Consider the following 25,468-nt stretch of genomic DNA (forward strand, 5'->3'; position numbering starts at 1 on the left):
GCTGCCATTGATAAGAAAGCCCAAACAGGTGATCTACATCTACACCTTCAGCATGCAATACATCAAGCATATACATTAAAAACTCCTGACAATCTTGCTGAATATTTTGAGAGAATTGTGTTTGACCTGAACATCTGTCTAACAGATTTCGAATTTCAGACACACTTTCTATTTTTATTCTATCAGTGCTACATTTCTCTAACACAGAATTTAACAAACTGCAAAATCTTTGATCAGAATTGACCACAATCTCTTCTTTTACATTTTCTAGAGAAAACAAAACATTAACCACTACATTAGCATAGCAGTTGACACCAGAACTGTTTTCAAATTGAAAACCAACAACATCTTCAACAGAATCCTTTTTGTTTCTGCTTATAATTTCAGGTTCATCGACTTTTCGTCTTTTTGCTACAACCTCCCTAGTATTGGTCACATTTCTTCGTTTCCGGCCTACCACACATTTCTCAAACAAAGGATATTGAGGCAAATGTGGCGCATACTCTCTTCTTAACCTATTGTATTCCTTAACACAATCTAGATCCGCACAAATGTTTGTGACATCACACTCAATCAAGTACAATCCCGATAAAGTTCTAACTCGTGACAATGCCACATATGCCATACCCTCCTTGAACACAGAACTGCCAATATTCACCAATGCACTGTCTACACTTAAACCTTGCGATTTATGGATTGTCACCGCATATGCCAAGCAAACAGGAAACTGCTTACGGCGAACATATAAGTCTTTTACAAGCAAAAATCTAGCAGAACAACGACCAATTAGCTGTACTTCCTCAATGCCATCAAATTTAATTTTTTTAAATTCAATTCCATCTCTATTTCTGTATTTCACAAAATCAACAACATTACCCATTGATCCATTTACCAGACCTCTTTCAACATGTAAATTCCTTCTTAAAATTATACGGCAGTTTAAGCACACATTCAGAGTCTTTTCAAAACCTGCAGTTTTAGATATAGTCTTCTCTAATGAATCCAATTTTGATTTCAAATTCTCAGACAAAATAATTGTTGATCCCATATGCTCTACTCTGTCAATAGCTTCCAGTTTCACAATCTCTTGGTTTTCTAAATGCAACATTTTGTTGTTGAAGATGGCACATTCTGCAAGAGTTGGCATCAAACATATTCCAGATTTCTTCTCAGTAATTTTCTGAAAAATATTCTCAGGCACAACATCTTGTTCTGGATATAAATTTGACAGTAATCGTGCATGTAAAGCTTCTTTCCCATGCTCGGTCACTTTTCCAATTCTAACATCTTGTAGAATATTCTTGTAAACTTCATCCTTCGCCTGACGCATATTTTCATGCAGTTCAGCATAATTGAAGTTTAACCATATATTGACGTTGCCAATGCTCCCTAGGGACTTCCTGGTATCTTCATGCGTGAGCATTTTGAACACAGGTTGTCCTTTCACTGGTGTCAGCTGCAGAAGATCTCCGAAAACAATGATGTGTTTGCCACCAAATAACACATCATACTCTGTTTTGAGAACTTCTTGCATTCTCAAATGCACAAAGGCAAGCATGACATTGGAAACCATGCTTACTTCGTCAATGATAAGAAGTTTCATTTTCCTCAAGACTCTTGAAACTTCACAACAAGCATCTCCAGATAGCTTGTGATATTGTAATTTGTTGTCATGCTCCACTGGCAGCATCAGTAAACGATGTAAAGTAATCCCTTTAATGTTATGTGCTGCCAGTCCAGTTGGAGCGGTGACAACACAAGACAGCGATGACTCAGTCCTTTCCTGCAAATAACATGAAATTGCTTTAATGAGGAAACTTTTTCCAGTTCCCGCTTCTCCACTCATGTACAGTCGGACAGGCTTCAACGACGTACATGAGCACTCTTTCTTCTCATGACTTAATCCATGATCAATTTGCTTGGTAACTTCGTCATATATTTTCCTCTGCTCAACATTGAGTTGTCTTTCCAAGTCTTCTAAGTTAACCGCATCCTCCTGAGCATGTGCCATGGCTCTTTCCACTTCATTCATGGCAGTGGCAGCTTCATTTTCGATAACAGGTCCTCCTAGTGGATCCTGACTCAATGAAACAGAACTCTGACTGTCCTGAGAACTGTCTCTGGCAATCTCGGCTGCAATCGTTGCTTCCTGCTCGATTTCCGCATTCAACATTTCTACATATTTGGGAAAAGCAGGACATTCTATGGTCTCCTTGGCGGCAGTGAAAGAGTCTTCGTAACAGAGGAAATCTCCAAGCAGTTCCTCTTCTGCACGCCAAGGCTTGAAAAGTTGCAAAAGTGCTAAATAGAAAAACTCCTTTTTTTCAGGAGATTCGCCACTCAATTTTCGATGGTTTACCAAGTGGCATTTTCTTTGCTTGACCAGACATCCCTCACTTCCAATTACAGCATACACTCCTTTCTCAGTATCTTCTTTGATGTTCCTCTTGAATATGTAATTTTGTAGAACCTCATACAGACAAACATTCTCGAGGTCACTGCTTCGATTTGGATAATATGTATCCAACATGTTGGTCTTCAAAATGTCGGTACTGTTTGGCTCCTTTTCCGCCAAATACTCAATTTCCCGCACAGGTTTCAGAACTCGATTACGCGTTGCAGCAAGACCAAGACTAGCCCAAACGATACTCCTAGATTTGGCATAGAGACTTGCTGAAGACAACCGGTCAGAACATTCGTAAGCTCCGATTTCTCGATGCGACAACATCTTCAGACTGAAACTGTACAACTTCTTACTGAGGCTCTTTTCATGGGAAATGTCCTCCCACATATCCTTCAATTCTGTCTTTTCTTTTTTGGTGATGTAAGATGTCACATACCGAGCCACAGCCATACAGTTATCAGCCACAAACTGTATATCCATGTTAGCATTCCACATGGACAAAATCACTGGGTTGTAGTCGTTGATGTACTTGGACTCTTCGTTCCTCTTCAAATTGTATGTGTTTTTAGGTGATTTCTTCATCACATTATGTCGCAGCGAAGACATGAAACTGTTTACTCTTCCTTTAGAAATCACCGGTCGTGGAAAGCCGAAACGACATTTGGTGTAGAACTTGTCCTTGTTTCGGAATTTACGACGACAGTACTTTCCACAACGATGGCTTTGGAAACGTAGAACTTTTTCTCTTAGGCTTTTCTTCTCCTTTGCGTTTGGAACAGCACACGTAGAATACTGTTGTATGAAACTCATCACTGAGTCTTCTGAATCTGTTCCAAATTTAGGTGCATCCTTGATCCACAGCAGCATATGTATATGAGGGGCACCTCTTGCTTGGTACTCCTTTCTCCAGAAGAAATCCAACACCTCTCCAAGAGGTGGATTCTTCTTATTCATGATGAAAGACATTATAGCTTCAAATCTATGATTGAAGTACCTGCATACATTGACTGGATCCAAAGAGCACAGTTCTCCGGGTGTCTTGAATTCGATGTTTTCAATGTTTCCATTTGCCTCTCGTAGAAATTCAAGTAAGTCTTCCCAGCCATACTCGGCACAGCTCAGAGTGAGGAACCATGTGGGACTTCCTAAGTTCCTCAGCATACATTTTAAATCACCATGGCGACGGTACCAGTACTCATTAGTACCACGCTGACACGTCATGAGATTAATCAGGTGACAATCCAAAATACTGTCTTGGACATTGACTTTATCCATAAAGTCACTTGCCGAGATGTTTTGCATGTGTATACCACTTTTCAAGATGTGGTTCACTGCATATGACAGTCCAGACAGATCGCTTTCAAACAGGAGATGAAACAAATAGGGAATACATTGTCGAAACCTAGCATCTCCTGCATACAATCGCAAAGTCCGGTATTCAGAAGCAGGAATTTGATGAGGTCGCTCATCATATCTTCCTCCCTGACCTGTTGGAAAAAGCTGTGGGAAACACCGAGCTTCCAAGCTTTCCTCCCAAACACTAATGGGACTCCCTTTGGCTTGTTTCATTTGAAACAACTCAATATCATTCCCCATGACTTCCTTGGAATGCAAAGGATGAACACTATAATGTTCATATATTTCTTCACTAGTAGAGGGTTCTACTTTCTCAATTTGACCAGCACACAAATCGCTATCCTCTTCCTCACTTACTTCCTCTTCTGCAACATATACATTCTTATAGTACTTATTATTTTTTTTCAAATACAATGTTGCCTTTTTGACTTTCCTAACATCCACTAAATCTTGCCATATTTTCTTATTCTTTGTCGGAACCCCATTAACTAAGATAACCAGAGGTTCCTCTTCCACTTTTTCTACTCCAATTGTGTTAATGTTTTTCTTCAAATCTAGAGGCAAATAAACAACTCTTCCCTTTAATCCTCTCTGTAAATCTGATGGAGGCAATTTCCCTGTCTTTGGCTCCATTCTTACAATAGCCTGAAAGGGATGGATACTTTGAATCAAAATAGATTCATAAGTATTTAAATCCTTCAATTCAGAAGGAATCTCAACCAATTCCAGATTATTATGAACTGCTCTAACAGGCATCTGGTTTTGATTTAATTTGTTACAACAATAAGTACACACACGTTGATCCGATCCCAAATCAAAACAATTTTCTACCATCAAGTATGTTGTGAAATCCTTCCATTCACTATTATTTTCCCTTTCACTTTTTGCATATAAATCCACTAACTTAGTCTGATTCTTATAATAAGTGCGTCGACAACACACACAAGTGAAATTAGGCCTCTCACTTGATTTCACCTGAAACGTCGCAATTTCCCTCTGAAAATTATCTGTACTGGAAACCTGTACACTATCTTCCACATTACCCTCTTCTTCTTGGTCAATTTCAACATTCTCCTCTTTACTTCCAAAGTAACAAAACTCAATTTCTGCACAAATATTCTTCACATCTACTTCTGAACCATGCAAAAGAGCAGCGCATAATTGTTTAAGCATAATTGCTGGACTCTTAGCATAATACAACATTCTAACTAATTTCCTCACTTTATTATGATGCACTGCTAGCATCCTGAAATGATGAAAAACACTCTGGCATACTCTCCTGGAAAGACAAGCCAGTGAATGACCATGCAAACCTGTCACTTCTCTCACTCTGCAAGGATCTAATTCTTGCAACAACTTCATTTTCTGCTTCAAACTTTTCTTATTAAATGTCCGTACAAAATCACAAAGCAAATTGATGGAATCCTGTCGCACACTGCAAATACTACTACACTTCCAGGTGTACACAGGACCCTTAGGACGTCTTCCTAAAACCTCATTACCTAACACCTCTTCTGTCTCTGTTGTCACAAGTTTTTCTTTTTCAACTGGACAACCATCTTTCACTTCATAAGCTCGACCACTGGTGTCAACTGCATGCACCAAATCATTATCCTGGAAATAACTCTCCTCATTAAAAAATGCCTCACAACTTGAACTATGCATCCATTCTCCGGAAAAAACTTCACAAAAATTACTACGATTAACTATTCTCTTCCATCTACTATTTCTTTTGAAATCATAAATTGCCTTGTTTAGCTTCCTAATTCTATTGATTATCAAAATAAATAACTTACGTTTAATTTCAAATGCCTGATCAATAACTTTCTCAACTTTTTTTTTCTCTTATAAAAAACCACTTTCTGTTGACCTTTCTTAATATTTTTTAACAAATTGCCAATTATCCTGTTGCGGAACATTCGTTTACGAATGTCCCTAAACTGTTGTTTCCTTCTACTATCATGCACAGAGTTATCTCTTGCTCTAGCAGTAACATTTTTCATTGGCCTTTCCTTTCCGTTTAAATTGCTTCTCTTTTTCTGGACTGAAACATTTTCTGTAGTAATACTTTTTTTACTACAAATATTACTTATGAATGATTTCGTGCTCTTACCCGGTGCTTTCTTGGTGACTTGACAACTTTTTTGTGTAGAGGACTGCTGCAGTATTTGATACACCTGCTGTCTTTGACGTTTTTTAGCCTTTCTAATTCGAGCCTTAGTAGGCATTTTAAAATTTTGAAATGGTCTGCAGTTGAATCTGTGGTAAAATATAATAAAAAATGTTATTAACCACTATTACCAAACAGTAAATCAATAACAGTCGTCAAAAACTTAACACACTACTTGACATTTTTACATAGAATATTTTTTAGTGCTTTGGCAAATTTAGAATAAACAAATAGCAGAAAAGAAATGGAATTCTTCTTCATTTACCTGTCCTGTTTTATATGTGAATCTGATCTAATTTTATGAGCATATTTTAATATTTTATTGAAGACACTACACATAACCTGTTTTTGAAGGTGTGTTTAATTTAAAATTAAACAATTTACATTTTTACTTTTCATTTATTGTAAATTTTAAAAATAAATGTTTATAGTTCCATAGGCTCAAGCAGGTCAGCTTCCCACCCTATGTCATACAATTCTGACAAATCTGCATCCTCATCATGTTCTTCTTCATCCTCAGGATTTAAATCATCCGAGGGATCTACTTCCACTGATGTTTCAATTACGAGTTCAATGATGAGGTCGAGATCAACTGATTGCTGATTGTCGCTCATGTTGATGTTGTCGTTATCTTTAAAGAAAGATAACAACAATGAGATGTTGCAGAGTAAGAGACAAATCTCAGAGATTATAATAGTAAAATTGTTTAACAAGAGTAACATTTTGCAGCTATTATTTATCCATGTCCAGCAATGCTGAGGAGGTGAGGCCTATGTCCAAGTTTTCAGTGAACAGGACTCATCTCTTCTTAACCTTGGATAAGCCTCACCGACTCTGTGTCCCCTGCTCATACTTAAATGTACAGGGTCAGATTTATGCTAAGTGGCGCATCCCCACGGATGCACCAGTTAATGTGCACCGCTGCTCTGCCAGCCATAGTGTGCCGAATTTACAATGTGGAGCACCATTGAGCAAAAACAGCACAGATGCGTCACACATCTGTGCCGCAAAAGCAGCACATTGCAGGAATCACGTCATAAGCGCGACATGTCTACTGCAATGCACAGGAGGAACCCTCACATTGCATGGTGTATCACTTCTTATGCCTGTTTCAAACAGGCGTAAGGATTTGATTCAGCAATGCTATAAAGCTGCCTCAGTGAAATCTTCTAAATTTCACTGTGTTAGTTTTACAGGGCTTTCTTGCAAATTAATGCATACCTTGCAACAAAACACCTATATGAAAACTGACGCAGGTTTCATGTGGCACAGGACTTTACAGCATGACACATCTGCCTAGATGCATCCATTTTTAAATATGTTGCCACATAGCAAATCTTTTGCACCACCGCTGCGTCACAAAAGTGACGCACAGCGGCGCAAAAGAGGCACATGCCTATCATAAATCTGTCCCTAACATGTTAAATGATTGATTCAGGATAACGATAAGGTGTGGCCTATCCAGAGGTTTGTTTAAGGTGAGGCCTACTCAGGGTTGCAGATTAAATTTACGCTTGTTGAAGACTATAGAGGAGATAATACATGTGAAGACCTACCAATGAAGTAAGTCATGTCCACTTCACTCTTGAACAAAGGCCAGACCTCTTCTGTGTCCGTGGACAGACCTAAACCTCATCTGCACAATGTCATTCGTAAACTTAGAAAACACAGGTAATGCAATTGAAAAATGTGGAGTTTCTTTTACTCATTTCACAATCACATCACCTGTGTTTCCTTTGCTTAGGTATCTCATAGTGCAGATGGACTCTAGCATATGAAAGAGTACACAGAAGTTGAGCAGTGTATACAACAATTTTGACATTTACAGAAGATTCAGCTTCTTATCTTGTTGGAGATGAAATGAGGCCTGTCTTGCAACATGGTGCATCTTTTCCATCACTGCTGCATCGGTTTCATGTGGCACGGGACTTTACAGCATGACACATCTTCCTAGATGCATCAATTTTTAAATATGGCGCCACATAGCAAATCTTTTGCACCGCCACTGCGTCACAAAAGTGACGCACAGTGGCGCAAAACAGGCATACACCTATCATAAATCTGTCCCTAACATTTTAAATGATTAATTCAGGATGACGATAAGGTGTGGCCTATCCAGAGGTTTGTTTAAGGTGAGGCCTACTCAGGGTTGCAGATCAAATTTATGCTTGTTGAAGAATACAAAGGAGATAATACATGTGAAAGCCTACCAATGAAGTAAGTCATGTCCACTTCACTCTTGAACAAAGGCCAGACCTCTTTTGTCTCTGTGGACAGACCTAAACTTCATCTGCACAATGTCATTCGTAAACTTAGGAAACACAGGTGATGTAATTGAAAAATGTGGAGTTTCTTTTCCTCATTTCACAATCACATCACCTGTGTTTCCTTTGCTTAGGTATCTCATAGTGCAGATGGAGTGTAGCATATCAAAGAGTACACAGAAGTTGAGCAGTGTATACAACAATTTTGACATTTACAGAAGACTCAGGGGCAGAATTATGAAGGCCTTGCGCCGCCGGTGCGTCACTTTATTTGACGCAACGGCGGCGCAAACAATGCGCCCTATTTACAATGTGACGCATCTAGGAGATGCGTCACGTTGTAAAGCCCTGCGCCATAAGGAGGCGTTCCTGCGCAGGGGGGGCGTTCCTGCGCAGGAACGCCTCCTAAAAGTGGCTCAGTGAAATCTATGAGATTTCACTCAGTCACTTTTAGGACAATGCTGCGTCAAAACCCTGCGCCTGCTTGAAGCAGGCATAGGTCTTGACGCAGCATTGTGGAGATGGGGCACCCCTGAGCCTTGCTGGAGCTGCGTCGCGCTTGTGATGCAGCTCCAGCAATGCACCACCTTTACGGCACAGATGCGTCACACATCTGTGCCGTTTTTGCCCCATGGTGCGCCGCATTGTAAATGTGGCGCACCATGGGTGGCGGAGCAGCGGCGCAGGATGACTGGCGCATCCCTGGGGATGCGCCAGTCATCATAAATCTGCCCCTAAGCTTCTTATCTTGTTGGAGATGAAGTGAGGCCTGTCTTGCAACATGGTGCATCTTTTGCATCACTGCTGCATCGGTTTCATGTGGCACGGGTTTTTTACAGCATGACACATCTGCCTAGATGCATCAATTTGTAATTTTGTCACCTCATAGCAAATCTTTTCCACCGCCACTGCGTCACAAAAGTGACGCACAGTGGCGCAAAAGAGGCATACACCTATCATAAATCTGTCCCTAACATTTTAAATGATTAATTCAGGATGACGATAAGGTGTGGCCTCTCCAGAGGTTTGTTTAAGGTGAGGCCTACTCAGAGTTGCAGATCAAATTTACGCTTGTTGAAGAATACAAAGGAGATAATACATGTGAAAGCCTACCAATGAAGTAAGTCATGTCCACTTCACTCTTGAACAAAGGCCAGACCTCTTTTGTGTCCGTGGACAGAGCTAAACTTCATCTGCACAATGTCATTCGTAAACTTAGGAAACACAGGTGATGTAATTGAAAAATGTGGAGTTTCTTTTCCTCATTTCACAATCACATCACCTGTGTTTCCTTTGCTTAGGTATCTCATAGTGCAGATGTAGTCCAGCATATGAAACAGTACCCAGAAGTGCAGCACTGCATGCAACAACTTTGACACTTACAAAAGCTTCAGCTTCTGCATGCCCCCTACACATTGCTAATTATATACATTTTAAACTGATGGTATCTTGCTGGAGATGAACTGAAACCTATCTTGCAACATGGTGCATCTTTTACCCAAAAGTGACCCACAGCGGCGCAAAAGAGGCGCACAGCCATCATATGCATTTGAATGACTCATTTCTGGGTAACTTTTAACATGGCTATGTTAGTCAAAGAATTAAAATCTAAATTTGCCAAGCACAGATGGGGGCATATTTACAAGGACCTTGCTCCACGGGGAAAGGTCTTAAGTTAAAATGGGAAAAATAAAATCAGAGAGACTCAAATGCCTTATAAATATGCCCCAAGCAACCTATGAAGCTCTAACAGTACATTTCAAGAAACCTAATATTTTTCAAAAAACGATTTTAAACACATCAACAAAATCAATGATATACCTACATTCAAGGGGAAATGACTTAAAATGGCCTAAGACACATGAAAGCGTTTTTTTAAGGCCCTTGCACCATTTCTGGGTCACTTTTAACATGGCTATGTTAGTCAAAGAATTAAAATCTAAATTTGCCAAGCACAGATGGGGGCATATTTACAAGGACCTTGCTCCACGGGGAAAGGTCTTAAATTAAAATGGGAAAAATAACATCAGAGAGACTCAAATGCCTTATAAATATGCCCCAAGCAACCTATGAAGCTCTAACAGTACATTTCAAGAAACCTAATATTTTTTAAAAAACGATTTTAAACACAGCAACAAAATCAATGATATACCTACATTCAAGGGGAAATAACTTACAATGCCCTAAGACACATGAAAGCGTTTTTTTAAGGCCCTTGCACCATTTCTGGGTCACTTTTAACATGGCTATGTTAGTCAAAGAATTAAAATCTAAATTTGCCAAGCACAGATGGGGGCATATTTACAAGGACCTTGCTCCCCGGGGAAAGGTCTTAAGTTAAAATGGGAAAAATAAAATCAGAGAGACTCAAATGCCTTATAAATATGCCCCAAGCAACCTATGAAGCTCTAACAGTACATTTCAAGAAACCTAATATTTTTCAAAAAACGATTTTAAACACATCAACAAAATCAATGATATACCGACATTCAAGGGGAAATGACTTACAATGCCCTAAGACACATGAAAGCGTTTTTTTAAGGCCCTTGCACCATTTCTGGGTCCCTGTTAACATGGCTATGTTAGTCAAAGAATTAAAATCTAAATTTGCCAAGCACAGATGGGGGCATATTTACAAGGACCTTGCTCCACGGGGAAAGGTCTTAAGTTAAAATGGGAAAAATAAAATCAGAGAGACTCAAATGCCTTATAAATATGCCCCAAGCAACCTATGAAGCTCTAACAGTACATTTCAAGAAACCTAATATTTTTCAAAAAACGATTTTAAACACATCATATAAATCAATTTTATACCTACATTCATCGGGACATGACTTACAATGCCCTAAGACACATGAAAGCGTTTTTTAAGGGTCACTTTTAACATGGCTATGTAACTCAAAGAAACAAAATCTATTTGTAAAACACTTGACACAAAGCAACATTTTAAATACACAACTTTCTTCATAATTTTCTCCCTAAACCATACTATTCTCTATCTAAATTAAATGAATCTTTTCTCACCTTAGCAAATACTTTATGAGTTTCAAAACAGTCTCAGAAACACACCAAATTGTCTTTAGCAGAGCAAAAGGTATGCACTCCAGAGTCTGCAGCTATGAAAAGCACAGAAATGCTGTAATTCTTCACACATATCTCTCATGTCACCCAATCAAAACTCTTCCCTCACTTTTTTCAAATCAACACCCTTCCCCCCTCTGGCCTCTCTGCCTTTTTTGCATAGCAACCACCTCCTGAAAGACCTCTGATGTTTGCAAGTTCACACAACAATGTTTCAATTGAACTCTGAACTCTCAGTGCACCTGCGTATCCAGTGCAATCTTTCATTAAAGGATTTTTTCTTGACCATTCAGATTACATCTTTCAAAGAACACATCCATGCACCCTAACTTTCTGTTTTCAGCAATCAAAATCCACCAATCACTGCTACTGCTTCCTTAACACAGAAACTCCACAGTTTTTTTCATTTTAAAATCTTATTTTTCCAACTGCCATTTCATTGCCACACTTCATCTGACTGCAGCAGAACCTTCTCTCACCATGTTTTCTGTCTGGATTGTTCGACATAGTTACATCTACTGGGCTCAAAGGTATGCTAAGAACAGAAATTTACCTAACCTCAATTTACAAGATGTGGAAATTAAGTGGTTTGGCCACAGAGGATTAAAATGTCACCAATTGATACCATTGGTGAAAACCTTTATGCATTTGCCTAAACCTGACCTGTTAATTTTGCACTGTGGAGGTAATGACTTGGGCACTTTGACTGGTGTAGGTCTGGAAATGCTTTTAAAGGACACCTTTGAGCAATTGATGGCTCTTTTTCCTCAAACTGCCTTGGTATATTCAAATATATGCCAAAGACAGAAATGGAGGTGGTCGAACCAATTTTGTCCACAAATTGAGAAATCGAGGAAGCATGTAAACAAATCTGTTTCAGCTTACATGAGAGACCATGGAATGGGCTCCATGTACAACAATAACTTGCGTTACTACATGCAAGATATCTACAGAGGAGATGGAGTTCACTTCTCAGATGAAGGGAACAGAGTTTTCATTTTGAATTTAAAACTGTGCATTGGTACCTACTTATAAGTACCTAAATGTACCATTAACCCAAAAGCTCTTCTCAGAGCTACCCTACATCTGATCACTCACAATGATTATTTTACTCTAACTTTTTTCACAAATTTTCAACAAAGTACGCTCCCCGGGGCGCTACCCGGTACGCGAACCGGAAGCTAACCGCGTGAAATTTTTTAAAAAAATGTTTTTTTTTCGCACATATGGGCTTCCTCAGCCATCCTCAGAAAACCTAGGGGGTCAAAATACGTCTACCGTGTCCCCTTCTACCCATTCTGAACATTATTTGCCCTCCATCTTGTATCTTAATTCGACCGAAACACAAAATGGTGGACTCCCGTAACGCTTCAGGTTCGCGTACCGGGGCGCTCGCCAGTTCGCGTACCGGGTCGCTCCCCGGGAAGCGCACCATCAAAAAAGGTGGGAAAGTAATTTACAGAAAAGCGACTGGAGACACTTTCACCAAATATAGATTAGCTCATACTACATACCAATCCCTACCATTTTCACAAATTTGATTGAAATTCCATTTAGCCATTTAGCCTGTAGACCTCTCTAAATACCGTGAGGTAAATTACTTCACAAAACACATCTCTAGTGTTGGAATTGACAACCAATGAAAATGTTACTTTCATTTTCAATTTTTTTTACCAGACATTTGATTGGTTATATACCTGAATATATATAAAGGAAGAGAAGGAAACACAGCCATTTTGACTACTACTTCCTGGTGTACATTTCAATAGGATTTTCACTAATAACTTCAACTTCTTTGTAAAGGTAAGTTGTTATTTTAAAAACTGAAGTATATTGTGCACTTTAAGTTAATATGGTAAACTTTTTCTGATAGTTATATACTATCCCTCTGTAGTAGTTATAGATTTAGATAGACTTCTCTGTTATAGTTATGGATGGAGTTAGGTTTCTCTTGTATAATTATGATTTTACTTACGTTAAATCACATACACTTTTTTATATTCCTACTTCCACTCTGATACTATACACTGCCCAAAGATAAATTCACTGATAAAAACTGCCTATCTAAAAGTAATCCCAACAGTGCCCTATCTGTACTAATATATTTTTTTTTATCCAAATTTCAGGCAACATGGAAGGCGAACAGAAAGTTTCATTTCAAATTGTCCTGCAAGAGAGCAACCAAGAAATAATTGATCCAAATTATATAGAATTTATGGATGAAACTTGGGACCAAGAACTACTGCAATGTGTGCAAGCAGTAGATGTCCTCCTTGAAAATGAGGACATTTTACACACTCAAACATTACAAGCTATGTTCAATGAAAATAACGACATTTCAGACAGTGAAATGTTAGACATTTTATTAAATTTTGAAACACAATCACAATAATAAATAATTGTTTAAAAAATAAATAAATAAAAAAAATCAACAAAACAAACAATCAATTAACATACAATATTAGAAAAGTCTATCATTCTTTTTTCCTTTTAGTACGCTCCCCAGAACGCTTCCCGGTTCGCGGACCGGGCGCTCCCCACGCAAAAAAAAAAATTTTTTTTTTTGCCCTGCGGGGCCCTTTTAAAGCCTCTACATCAAACCTAGGGGGTCAGGGAGGATCTACTATGCCCCCTTATGGTCACTTCCCCCTTTGTTTTGGCCTCCTCTTGTCTCTCGATCCTACCGAGAGACAAGATGGCGGCCGCTCCGGACTGTTTAGAATGTTGACAGACACCGGAGAGCCAATCAGCTTCGCTATGCGAAGTTCCGTTACGCGTCAAGTACGCGAACCGGAGCGCTGCCCGGAGCGCGCTTACAGATATATATCTTTTTTTGAACGTTAATTTCTCAAAATCCACTGGAGCACATATATTGAGACCTAGCAAAGGCACATCGGGCTAACAGTCCCTACAATTTTGCCAAGTTTCGTGCAAATCCATTCAGCCGTTCGGCCTAAAAGTGAGGCCAACCGCCCTATGGAAATTAACATGGGAAAAACGCGTTTTGGGACCCCCCTTTTTTCTCAGCCCCCCTTGACAAACACCCCCCAAATTTTCAGTGGCTGCTCAGAAACAAAATGTTCCATTTTCCTGAAAATTTCAGCAAATTCCGTCCACAAATGCCAAAGTTATTAGACATAGAATTTTCAAAAATCCCATAGGGAAAAAATCCTAACTATATATACCTACTGGCGACCGCCAGTAGATTATATATATATATAACACTCTAACCCCGGGCGATCAAACAAGTGGCTCTGAATCAGACCTCAGCGAGGGAGAACAAAGAAGACCAGGACTACAACGGTTCTCTTTTTTAGACGAGATGAAGTTGCTCTATCAGGAGCAACAAACACCGCGAGGCAACACAAGAGGCAGAGGACAAAACAGACGCAGACCAAGGGGAAGGGGCTATGCTCCCCAAATAAACCAAAGAGCAAAACAAGGCGCAGCAAACGAAGAAGGGAACAGATACAACCTGAGGGCACGCACGGTGACAAAGAAATAACTGATAGGGGAACCCCTAATTTAGTGATAAACCTGTCCAGACACAACCTAACATTCAACGAACAGAGTTTATTAAACAAGGGACTCTCGTTTTGCCCTGAAACTCACCATGATCTAACTGATACAAAAATCGACATTTACAAATACACAAGAAAACTTAAATTGAAGAAATTCTTTGCTAAAAAAATGAAGAACGTAGACAGAACTCAAGTGGAACCAACACCAGCAGATCAAACGTTTGGGTACTCAACATCAGAAATTCCACATCTACGCATCGCCTATGAGTTGGCCAATGAGATTGAAGATACGCAAATACCAGACACCCAGGTGCTAGATGAAATGGGCATTATAACAGACGAATATTGCCATACAAACTTCAGACCTAAATCAAAATTTTGCCCAACCTTGTATCCGGGCAATAAAATTGATACATTCCATGAACTGGTAATTAGTGACATTGAAGGTATACACAATACTCACAACAAAAATAAAAAAGAGAATTTAACAAAAGCAGAACGGACGGCAATACAAAGTCTGAGGAACAACCATAAAATAGAGATCAAACCCGCTGACAAAGGCGGCAACATTGTTGTAATGGAAAAGGAGCATTATGTGGAGGAAGCAATCAGACAATTGAGTAACACCAACAACTACAAAGTACTAGCGAAGAATCCAATTGACAAGATGAAACAAGAACTTGAAATCAAACTAACCACTTGGCAATCGAATGGTCTACTAACGGAGAATGAAAAGAAATTTTTAATGGTCGAGAATCCAATTATCCCGACCATATATTTCCTGCCAAAAGTGCATAAGACTCTTAACAAACCTCCGGGACACCCTATAATTTCGAGCTGCGGCAGTCTCTATGAAAATGTGTCCAGCTATGTGGATTATTTTATTGCTCCTTTTGTGCCCACATTAAGTTCCTATATTAAGGACACAGGTGACTTTTTGCGTACACTCATGGATATGGAATGGCAACCGAACTATCTGCTGGTAACGATCGATGTGATATCACTATATACATCCATCAACCATGACATTGGGCTAAAGGCAATCAGTTACTTTCTGGATCAACTACCTATCACGCGAAGGGAACATTCGAAAATGATCAAGGAAATGATCTCCATGTGTTTGCACAACAATGTGTTTCTGTTCAATAAAACTCTTTATGAACAATGCTGCGGAACAGCGATGGGAGTGTCCTTCTCTCCAAGCTACGCGAATCTCGTGATGGGATGGTGGGATAGGAGCGTGGCTTGGAGAGAGGAAAATGACCACCACATGGCCAAAGTGGCACTTTGGCTACGATTCATCGACGATCTCTTTCTCTTGTGGAAGGGAACTGAATCAGAATTCCTCATCTTCTTTGAAGTCTTAAACAACAACAACGTGGGATTAAAATTCACATACACAGTAAGTGCCAAAGAGATTGAATTTTTGGACACAAAAGTGTACATTTCCAACAGCAAAATACAAACAACTGTTCACAGAAAGAAAACTGCAACAAACAGTCTCTTACATGGCTTGAGCTTCCATCCACATCAATTAAAAAAGAGCATTCCATATGGAGAATTTTTAAGGATGAAAAGGAACTGCTCGGAAGACCACGAAATGGAAAAGAAATTCAAAGAAACCAAGGAACGATTCCTACAAAGAGGATATAAAAAAACAGATCTAGAAATATGTGAAACAAGAGCACGTACCAAAACCAGAGCAGACACCCTCGTAAATAAAGATCAACAAAGCAACCAACCGACAAACATTGATTCACAGAATGCAGCACAAAAGGAGGATCAGCCGCGGCTGATAATAACATACAGCAAGGAGAGCTACAAAATACAAAAGATAATGATGAAATATTGGCATGTTTTGCGCAAAGATCCTGACATTGGTATGACCATTGGAGACCATCCATTGATAGCATACAAAAGAGCTCCCAACCTTGCTGATCAATTAACACAAAGTCACTTTGCAATGAACAAACCAGAATCTTGGTTGGACCAAAGGAAAAAAGGATTTACCAAATGTCCAACTTGCAAGGCCTGTAAAATAGGAAAAAACACTAAGAACCTAAGAGATCCAGAAGGAAAAACCTTTATCATCAGGACCAGCATCACCTGCGAGTCGTCATTTGTTGTGTATATGCTACAATGTTTCTGTGGTAAAGCATATATAGGTAGCACGACATGTCCACTGAAAACTAGAATACTGCAACACATTCGTGCTATTCAAAACAGAGACTTTTCCTATGCAATAGCAAAACACATGGCCAGCCACGAATCAAAAACTTGGCTTGATGTGAAATTCTTTGGACTGGCAAGCGTTCCACAACATGAAAGAGGTGGGAACCGCAAGCAAACACTGAGACGTCTCGAATCAAAGTTAATAATCAGGTTCAAAACGAAACAGCCGGCTCGTCTCAATGGCGATGAAGAACTTTATGTCCACTTATAAAAATCAGACTCTCTATATTTTTGAACAATAGCAATCAGTTAATGGCAGTGACAGACCGAATATTCTGTATATTTTTGGTAATTCACTATTAGAATTCAATTTGTGATGCTTGACACAGGACAACAACGGGGACGTAGGGCACTCAGCCCTGTATTGCATAAGACAATTAGTCTAACAGTCACGCTTCAAATCCAGTCTACAGATACACAGTAGGCAGGATTTAACACGCACGTGCGTTTTGGAAGCGAGAGATCCTGTAAAAATAGGCACGCTTCCATATGCAGTGACTTATATATTCCTCTTTGTTGTGCACAGCAAGCATTAAAATGCATGAAGCAATGCAACAGTGAAATCTTCTTAACTACAAAGACCAGCATGCCCCAGCAAACCAATGGTGTATGTAATGTTATAAATAAAAGTGAAAAGGGACTAATCACAATCACTACCGTGACCAGGAACTACGGTTCGAAACGCGTAGGTGTTGTGCCACGTTTGAATAAATAACTGCATTCATCCAAGAAGTGTGCCGCGAGATTCTTTTTGTATTAAATCAACCAGAGACACTGCCCTGGTCTCTTCACGGGCACCCATCGCAACAGAGCTCCCGTTGCGACAGGACAATTTGTTGTTTATATATATATATATATGTATATATATATATATATATATATTCTAGTGAGTGGCAAAAAGTGACTCAGGCCTTCCCTGAAATTGTCCTGTGCCTCCTGAAACATAATGCACTTGTCACTGGGATATAGATCACCCAGTGTATTGCACCTGCCCTTCTTCCACGCCTCCAAGAACCACTACACGGCTGATTCACAGGATGAGTTGTAGCCACCATGGTAGCAGCTGTAGGAGAACGGGGGTCTATGTAATATCTTTGTTATAGTCAGTTCACATGCATATGCCTCTTGGCGCACCAAATATGGACAGTGTTTATCCTGTCACCTGCCTGCGTTAAATACATTGGAAAGTCTTGTGAACCTAAGGAGCAAGTAACCACTTTTCGCAATCATGTTCTTCCATACACCATCCTGCAGCATGCTGCCATTGAGTTTGCCAGATAGTACATCTCTAGGTCAGGGAGACCTAACTCCCTTCAGTGTGGCAGATTTAAGGATGTTTAATTCAACACATCTTCTCTTACCTACCTGGATAAGTGAAAATAACAGACTTTTGTGTTGTTTGGATGTGCTCCTAGCTAGTTGCTGTTTTGTAGAGTGCAATGGTATTGGGGGAAATTGCTGCCATTTTCAGTATCACCACCTTACCAGTGACCGACAGCGGCATCTTAATCCAAAAGGTGATCGAGGCCTGTAAGCTTGACAGCACCCTGCACATGGTGTAGTCATATTATTGTCTGCTGTGTGGGCTACCTGTATCACCAGATATCTGTACCAGCTGAGTTCCAATCTTAGTCCCACCCTGGTAATTTGTACTCTGACCTCCCCACCAGGCCCACCAAAGGAATCACCAAGGATTTCTCTAGGTTGATATTAAGCCCAGAGACCGATCCAAATCTGAGCAGTTCCGCTAATAATCTGGGCACAGATATTTCTGGCTATTGTAGATTCAGTAAGGCATCAACGGCATCTAGAGAAATAAAGTGCAGCAAGTTTCCCACCCGAATGCCACACTGCTGTAGAACCTTTTGCAGATGCACCTCAAATGGTTCCATTGGCAAAGAGCGCAATAATGGTGACACAGGACAATCTTGCCGAGCTCCTCTCCCAATGTTCCACTTCTGTGAGACATAACCCCTGCATGGACACGAGCTGTGGGTTTTAGTATTTTGTGCCAAATCCCATTCTGGAGACCACTGCCAAATATAGTCCCAGCTAAATGTATCAAATGCCTTTTCGATTTCTAGGGCCGCCAGTACGGCTGACATGTCCATGCCCTGAACATAGTGCATGACACAAGTAAGCCTGCAAATATTAATTACCGTGCTCCTAGTCGGGATAAAGCCACACTCGTCGGCATGCACCAACAGGTCAATCACTGTCTGTGATTTGTTGTCCAAAGAATTTATCCAAGACTTTGACATCCAAGGTCAACATGGGCTGTGGGCGGTGTGAACCTAGCTTCCCCGGGTTTCGGTTTGGCTTAAGTAACATCACAACAATCACCTTCCGCATGGATCTAGGAAGTTCCCAGAGGGCCACAGCCTCCTTAAGGACCTCTAACAGTCACTCTGAGAAGAAATCAGCAGGACACGTGTACAAAGTATGTCCTTTGATACTCAGTAGGACCAACCTAACCACCTTACTGACACAAAGAAGACCTCAAAACATACGTAGCCATTACAGGAGAACATAACCGGCTGAGCATGGCCAGAAATCGGATTCAGTAATAACAAATTGAGAGAGAGGGAAAAGGGCACTCTTGATACCCCCTGTAAAATCTTGTAAAACAACAAAAGAGTGTCGTGAGAGAAGTGTGTAAGCACTAGACACAGAGTCTAGTGCTTACAGAAATCGGATTCTCCATTCCCATTAACTACAAGTGGCTTAATCAAGTGAGATGACAAGAGTAGCTGTGCAGGTGAGATGGGTAAGGAAAGGACCCCTGCCTGCCACATGCAGTATAGAAAGACTAAACAAAGAGCACTAATCTGAACTAACTGAAACAAATGTGTTGCTTGCAGGTGGCTAATTCAGCTCTTCTAGATGTAGTAAAATTACAGTTAACCAAATACGAAGATGCTGACCCTATTATATAATATGTATCCTTCCACAGGGTGGACTGACAGCTTACAACATGAATGTGTTACCAGGGCTGAAAATAAACATTACCGATTCCTTGGGAAGAGACTATAATGCCACCATTGGCCGCTGCGTGGGCTGCTGTAATAATGGGACCATGAATGCGACAAAGGAAACTGATGAAATGAGAAAGGAAAGAGAGACTGAAGATCCACATATTCAAACGGTAAGCATGACCTTTATCAGTATTTGCTATTGTGTACAATGCCTTGCTATACAGATGCCTGTTTGGGTATTTCTTTCTTTTGTTTGTAGTTAAGGGATACATCTAATAAATATCTCAATATTTTAAACCTGAATAATAAACTTAATGTTGCAACACAAAACCTTTAACAAAATGTGCGACATATTAGATATAAATACTAGTCAGTAATAATGGGAATTGTTTTAAAATATTATTTGGGGTTATTTCTAAATGAACTTAATATATAAAAAATGAATTATTAAATACACATTTCATTTGATGACTTAATGTGCCCTAACGTTTTATTTTATTGGTTGCAGGGTAATAACTATTTGAAATGGATTTACGTTTATCTTATACATAAAAAATGTTTTTACAAGTAATAAACGTTAATAGTATTCCCTATACTTTCCATAGGGAGATCTTTGCCACACTTATCATGATCTCCACCTATGTTTACAAAGTTACTAGCATTAACTTAACACCAGTAAATCCTGTTGTAGGAGGCTCAACCCCTTGTTTGAAATGGTGGAGACATGTAAGTCTACGCCTTGGGGTACATCTATCCTCAGGAATGTGAACAGCAAAAAAGTATAGAGTTACACCTAGGTGTAGTAGTAAATATACATGTGAGTAAATATGTACATGTATATACACCTTTGTAAATAAGGCCATGCGTGTGCTACAAGTGTATGAAAACCACTGTTTGCTTAGAGATCATGTGTGGCATTCATATCAGCCATTACTAGTGCAAATTGGTATTCAGCATAAAATAGAAGGTATTGTGACATCGATGTGCAGTAGCAAAGTAATGTACAACCCCAGCAACATTTATCTTTTCCGAGTGGTGGCATGGCTGACACCTGCTCCTTGTGGACTTTGTGAATGGTGAGCAGTAGAATTAAATTGATGCAACAGAAATATAGCTGGGATATTTTGAGTTGGTACATGCATTGTGGTGTTGGCTGATACTATTGTTCATCAGTACCTTAGTAATGGCCGCAGTCCCTGCTTGCAAGTCTACTTCTGCATAAGGAGAAAAGGATAGTTAATGGTGAGAAAGCAAATCTAGGTGGGCCAAGGGTGCCTACACCTGCCATCCAAATCTGGCAACAGATGTAAAACAGGAGTCAACCCAGAGGGCAAGTACTGGTATACCCCCACTGATGGAATTCCCCTCAGATTGTGGTTTTGTGTTGCCACTATTTTGTGCCAAAGAAAAGTGGGCACGGCTTATGGAATTTCATGATCTGTTTGCTGTGCCTGACAGTGTTGCCTACTTATCAGTCTTGATGTATGTGAATTAATGGAAAACGAAAACAGAGAAACCACACTGGAGGAAACCAAACCATGGAAACCCGATTTAAGGAAAGGGAAATAAATTGAACATTAAAAGAAATATTTGAAAGAAAAGATAATGTTAATGAAGAATCCCAAAGTACATTAAACTTGGGTGGAGTTTAGGGATAGTGAGGAAATGTTGGTTTCAGGGATGGGTAATGTTTAGGGGTGATGAGGTGCTCTTAGGGGTCAGGGATTGGGGCGTTTAGGCATGGAAAGGTGATTTTAGGGTTCAAGAATGGGTGGAGTTTAGGGGTGGTGAAGGTTTTTTAGTTTTCGGGAAAGGGTGGTGTTCAAGGTAGAGAGGGGGTTTCAGGGTTCAGGTACTGTTGGAGTTTAAATGTAGAAAAGGTTTTTAGCTTTTAGGGATGGATGGATTTTAGGGGTGCTGAGGGTTTTTATGTTTAAGGAATGAGTGAAGTTTACATCAGGTGCAGGCTTTTAAGGGTTCAGGGAAGGGTGGGATTTCGGTGTATGAAGTGTTTTTGGGGTTCAGGAATAGGTGGTGTTTAGGGGTAAAGAGTGGTTTTAGGGTTCTGGGATGGGTGGAGTTTAGGGGTTGAAAGATGTTTTATGGTTCAGAGATGGGTGGAGCTTAGGGGACAGGATGGGTGTAGTTTAGGTGTACTGAGGGGCTTTAGGTTTAGGTTTGGGTTGAGTGTAGGGGTCAGCGATAGGTGTAGTTTAGGCATGGTGAGGACTTTAGGGGGCAGGGATAGATGGTGGTTTAGGGGTCATGAAGGGATCAGAAATGGATGGGGTTTGGGGGTCTTGAGGAGTCAGTGAATTAAACGTGTCAGAAGTAAATATTTGTCAATGTAAAATATATACATCTGAAATAATGTCCCCCAAAGAAAAGCACTGAAATAAATACCTCAGATTAAAACAAAGTTTCTGAACCATAGACTGGCAACTATTGCTTTTCCATCTTTTTAAAAAAAAGTTATCATTATTCAATCATATACAGTAAATGGTATCTTGATAGTTGTTCCTGATAATATATATATGAGCAGTTCCATGCACAAGGTGCTATCATAAACCATGGCACACAGAAATAAAAGGGAAGTCAAAATATTACAATGTCTGACCATCACAAGTTGATTTGTCTCATTGGCACATCGACCCATAACCAGCAAACTCCCACCCTCCGAGGTACATAATGTTGCATGACTAATACTAACACCTGTGCAATCTGTTAATTTCATGCCTGTCGGAACTATGCCAGCAGGGGTTTGAGTGAGGGAACTAGGGTCCAGACTCTGTAGATATGACTTGAGCGGGCTCCATAAATCTTCTGGATGGGACTTGGGTGCAAGCAGTGTCTCATATAATTCGCAACTTGTGTTGCAAAAAGTAAGACTAGCAAGCCATGCACTCTTTGTAGGCTCTAATTTGCTGTCCCATCGAAGCACTATTTTGCGTTTAGCCGAAAGCAGCGCGAGAGCAATGAATTTCTGTGTTTTATTGGGCATGTTATGGATGTACCCTAGGAGCGCAACCTCCGGGTGGGGGGCTATTTCTAGCTGTGTCATGTGCGACAGTATCTCAGAAACAACCACCCAAAACTCCACAATCTTGGGGCAGGTCTATGTCAAATGGGGAAATCGGCGAAAAGGCTGTTGCACTTCCTACAACTGTGTGGCCTGGAAGGATCAATCGCGTGAAGTTTAGCCAGGGTCATGTATGCCCTGCATAGGTATTTAAAGTGTATCAATTTATGCCTGCTGTTGAGCAAGATTCCCGTAGTTTGTGCACAGCAGAAGGCCCATTGGTCTTCCAGTATCGGATGCCCTAAGTTCGCCTCCCAGGCAGTCCGGATCTTCGTATCATGGCACGGGATTAAAATAATTTAGATATCAATTGAGCCCCGTCCGGGTTAGTAATGACGAGAGCTAGAGGTCCGAAGGACTGCGGCTCAAGCGGGTATTCCGATATTTTAGCACGCAGAGCCCTGCGTACCCCTGTAAAAATAAACTGGTCCATGAAGGTCAGTTTGGTCACCCGCTCTCAGCTCGCATTATCAAACACGTGCCCCTCTGGAAACAAATCGCCAAATTTTACCATAGAGTGAGATTTAAGTACCCGCAGAATCTAAATTCTCTTGCATGATGGGGAGCCATGGATTGTGTGCTATAGGGATGTCAGAGGAATACAGGGAACCATGTCTTGTGATCCGTGAAAGTTTACGCCACACCCAGCTCGTGGTAGATACCGTCTGAATATTCCTAGGGTCACGAGGAAAACCCTGGGGCAGAAGAAAGGAAAGTGAAGTCGGGAGTGCCAAGTCAGATTCAGGTTTCCCATATGGAATACGCGCGTCTGGATGGTACCAAGAGTGGGAAAAACTGGCCTGCGCAACCAGATAGTACAATCTGAAGTCGGGGGCCCCCAACCCCCCCCTCTCGTATGGCAAAGTCATAGTATCCCAGCGTATCCTGGGTCATTTGCCATCCCCCCGGGCGAGCCAGATCAGGTGTGTTTGTAGGGTCTTGAAGAAGCTATCTGGAAGCGGGATGGAGACGTTGTGGAACATGTATTGACATTTTGGGAGAAATACCATCTTCATAAGCTCAATTCTACCGAACATAGAGAGTGGAAGCTTCAACCAGCGTTCTATCTGCATTTCAAGGTTACGCATAGTTGCTTTTACACTTTTAAATAAAGCAAGCAAAAGCCAATTCAGAAAAAAAGATATTCTATGAATTGGTTGTTTTGACATGATATATGCCATTCATACTGCACATTTCCACAAAAAAGTTTAGGTGAAATGATTTCTCAGTAATGGTATTCAATTAAATCTTTTTTCTATGAAATCACATACAACCAGCTGTCATGTTAGATCACAATGATCTATGAGAACTGGGGACTTCAACAAATGTAAGGCTGTATTCTGAGAACACAATTTCTATATATAGTTGTTGCCATCCACTGCTAAGTTGTGAATTGCGCTTCCCAAGAAGAAAGAATGGAAATGACCCAAGTGAAATACATCATATAATCCAGGAATGTGCAGATGACCCGTATTCATGTTTCAGCTACTTTTGACTTTCTCTGCAATGGAAGTTGGTTGTTGGGTTTTGTTTTAAAATTATCAGTACCTGTGCAATAGGGAATAACATACCTGATTGCCAGTTTTCGTATCACTGTTGCTCATAATTAAAAAAATATGAAGTTGCAAACATTCCGGAAAAGAGGAGGTGGTGCAGTTGGTAAAGTTATTTGTCTACAGCATTGTTCACCTAAAACCAAATCAATAGAGCAGGGTTGTCTTTCAGGTCGTTCTAATTAGGCAATGACAAGTGATATTTTTCAGATCTGGTATTTTTACAATGCTGTCTTTAAACCCCTAGGTTACACTGCGTACTCCTTGAGCAGTTGTCTGTTACTCCCATCCTGCAGTCTTGAGACAGAGAAGACATAAAGATATCATGGTGCCTAAGTAGACCCGCAGCCCAAGAAAGGACATCTGACCTCCTGAATAGGCATGATGGAGACGCGCATTTGATGTGTGAGGAGGAGGAGACCCCATGGATTCAAAAACACCTGCAGAACAATTGGAGCCTGCTCTGTGTAAAATATTAGTAAAAATGAGAGAAGCGTCCTCTTACCATGACTGTGTATGCTGATGAAGCTAATGACAGCACAGACGATGCAGCTGTAAGAGAACAGGAAATAAATAATTGGGCAAGGACCGAAGGAGGATATTTTTATTTGACTATTGTATTATTATGCAAAACAAGTTTGTTGTTTTAAGTTAATATAGTTGTGAATTATAAAAATGAAAGTCATACAATTTAACCGATTGCTTTCACAGAATCTTCTAGCTTGCATACTGAATAAATCAAATCAAAATAAGTTTCTTTTGACCATAGGTCTTTAAACAGCATAAACCACAGCATTTGATTAAAATTGTAAAAGAGCCATCATTATTACAAA

The 25,468-nt window shown here is 40.1% G+C and overlaps 1 protein-coding gene across 1 annotated transcript in view; it reads left to right on the forward strand.

The window, feature by feature from the left end:
- Nucleotides 1-25,228, forward strand: part of LOC144783826 (uncharacterized) — a 152,077-nt gene extending 126,849 nt beyond the window's left edge. Inside the window, exons 4-5 of the mRNA XM_078662575.1 lie at nucleotides 19,982-20,173; nucleotides 24,883-25,228. Of these exons, the coding sequence (XP_078518701.1) occupies nucleotides 19,982-20,173; nucleotides 24,883-24,903 (213 nt within the window). The 3' untranslated portion in view covers nucleotides 24,904-25,228. The remainder of the gene's footprint in view (nucleotides 1-19,981; nucleotides 20,174-24,882) is intronic.
- The last annotated feature ends 240 nt before the right edge of the window (nucleotides 25,229-25,468 follow it).

The sequence above is a fragment of the Lissotriton helveticus genome, chromosome 10 (assembly GCF_964261635.1).
Source record: "Lissotriton helveticus chromosome 10, aLisHel1.1, whole genome shotgun sequence".
In the NCBI taxonomy this organism is placed as follows: Eukaryota; Metazoa; Chordata; class Amphibia; order Caudata; family Salamandridae; genus Lissotriton; species Lissotriton helveticus.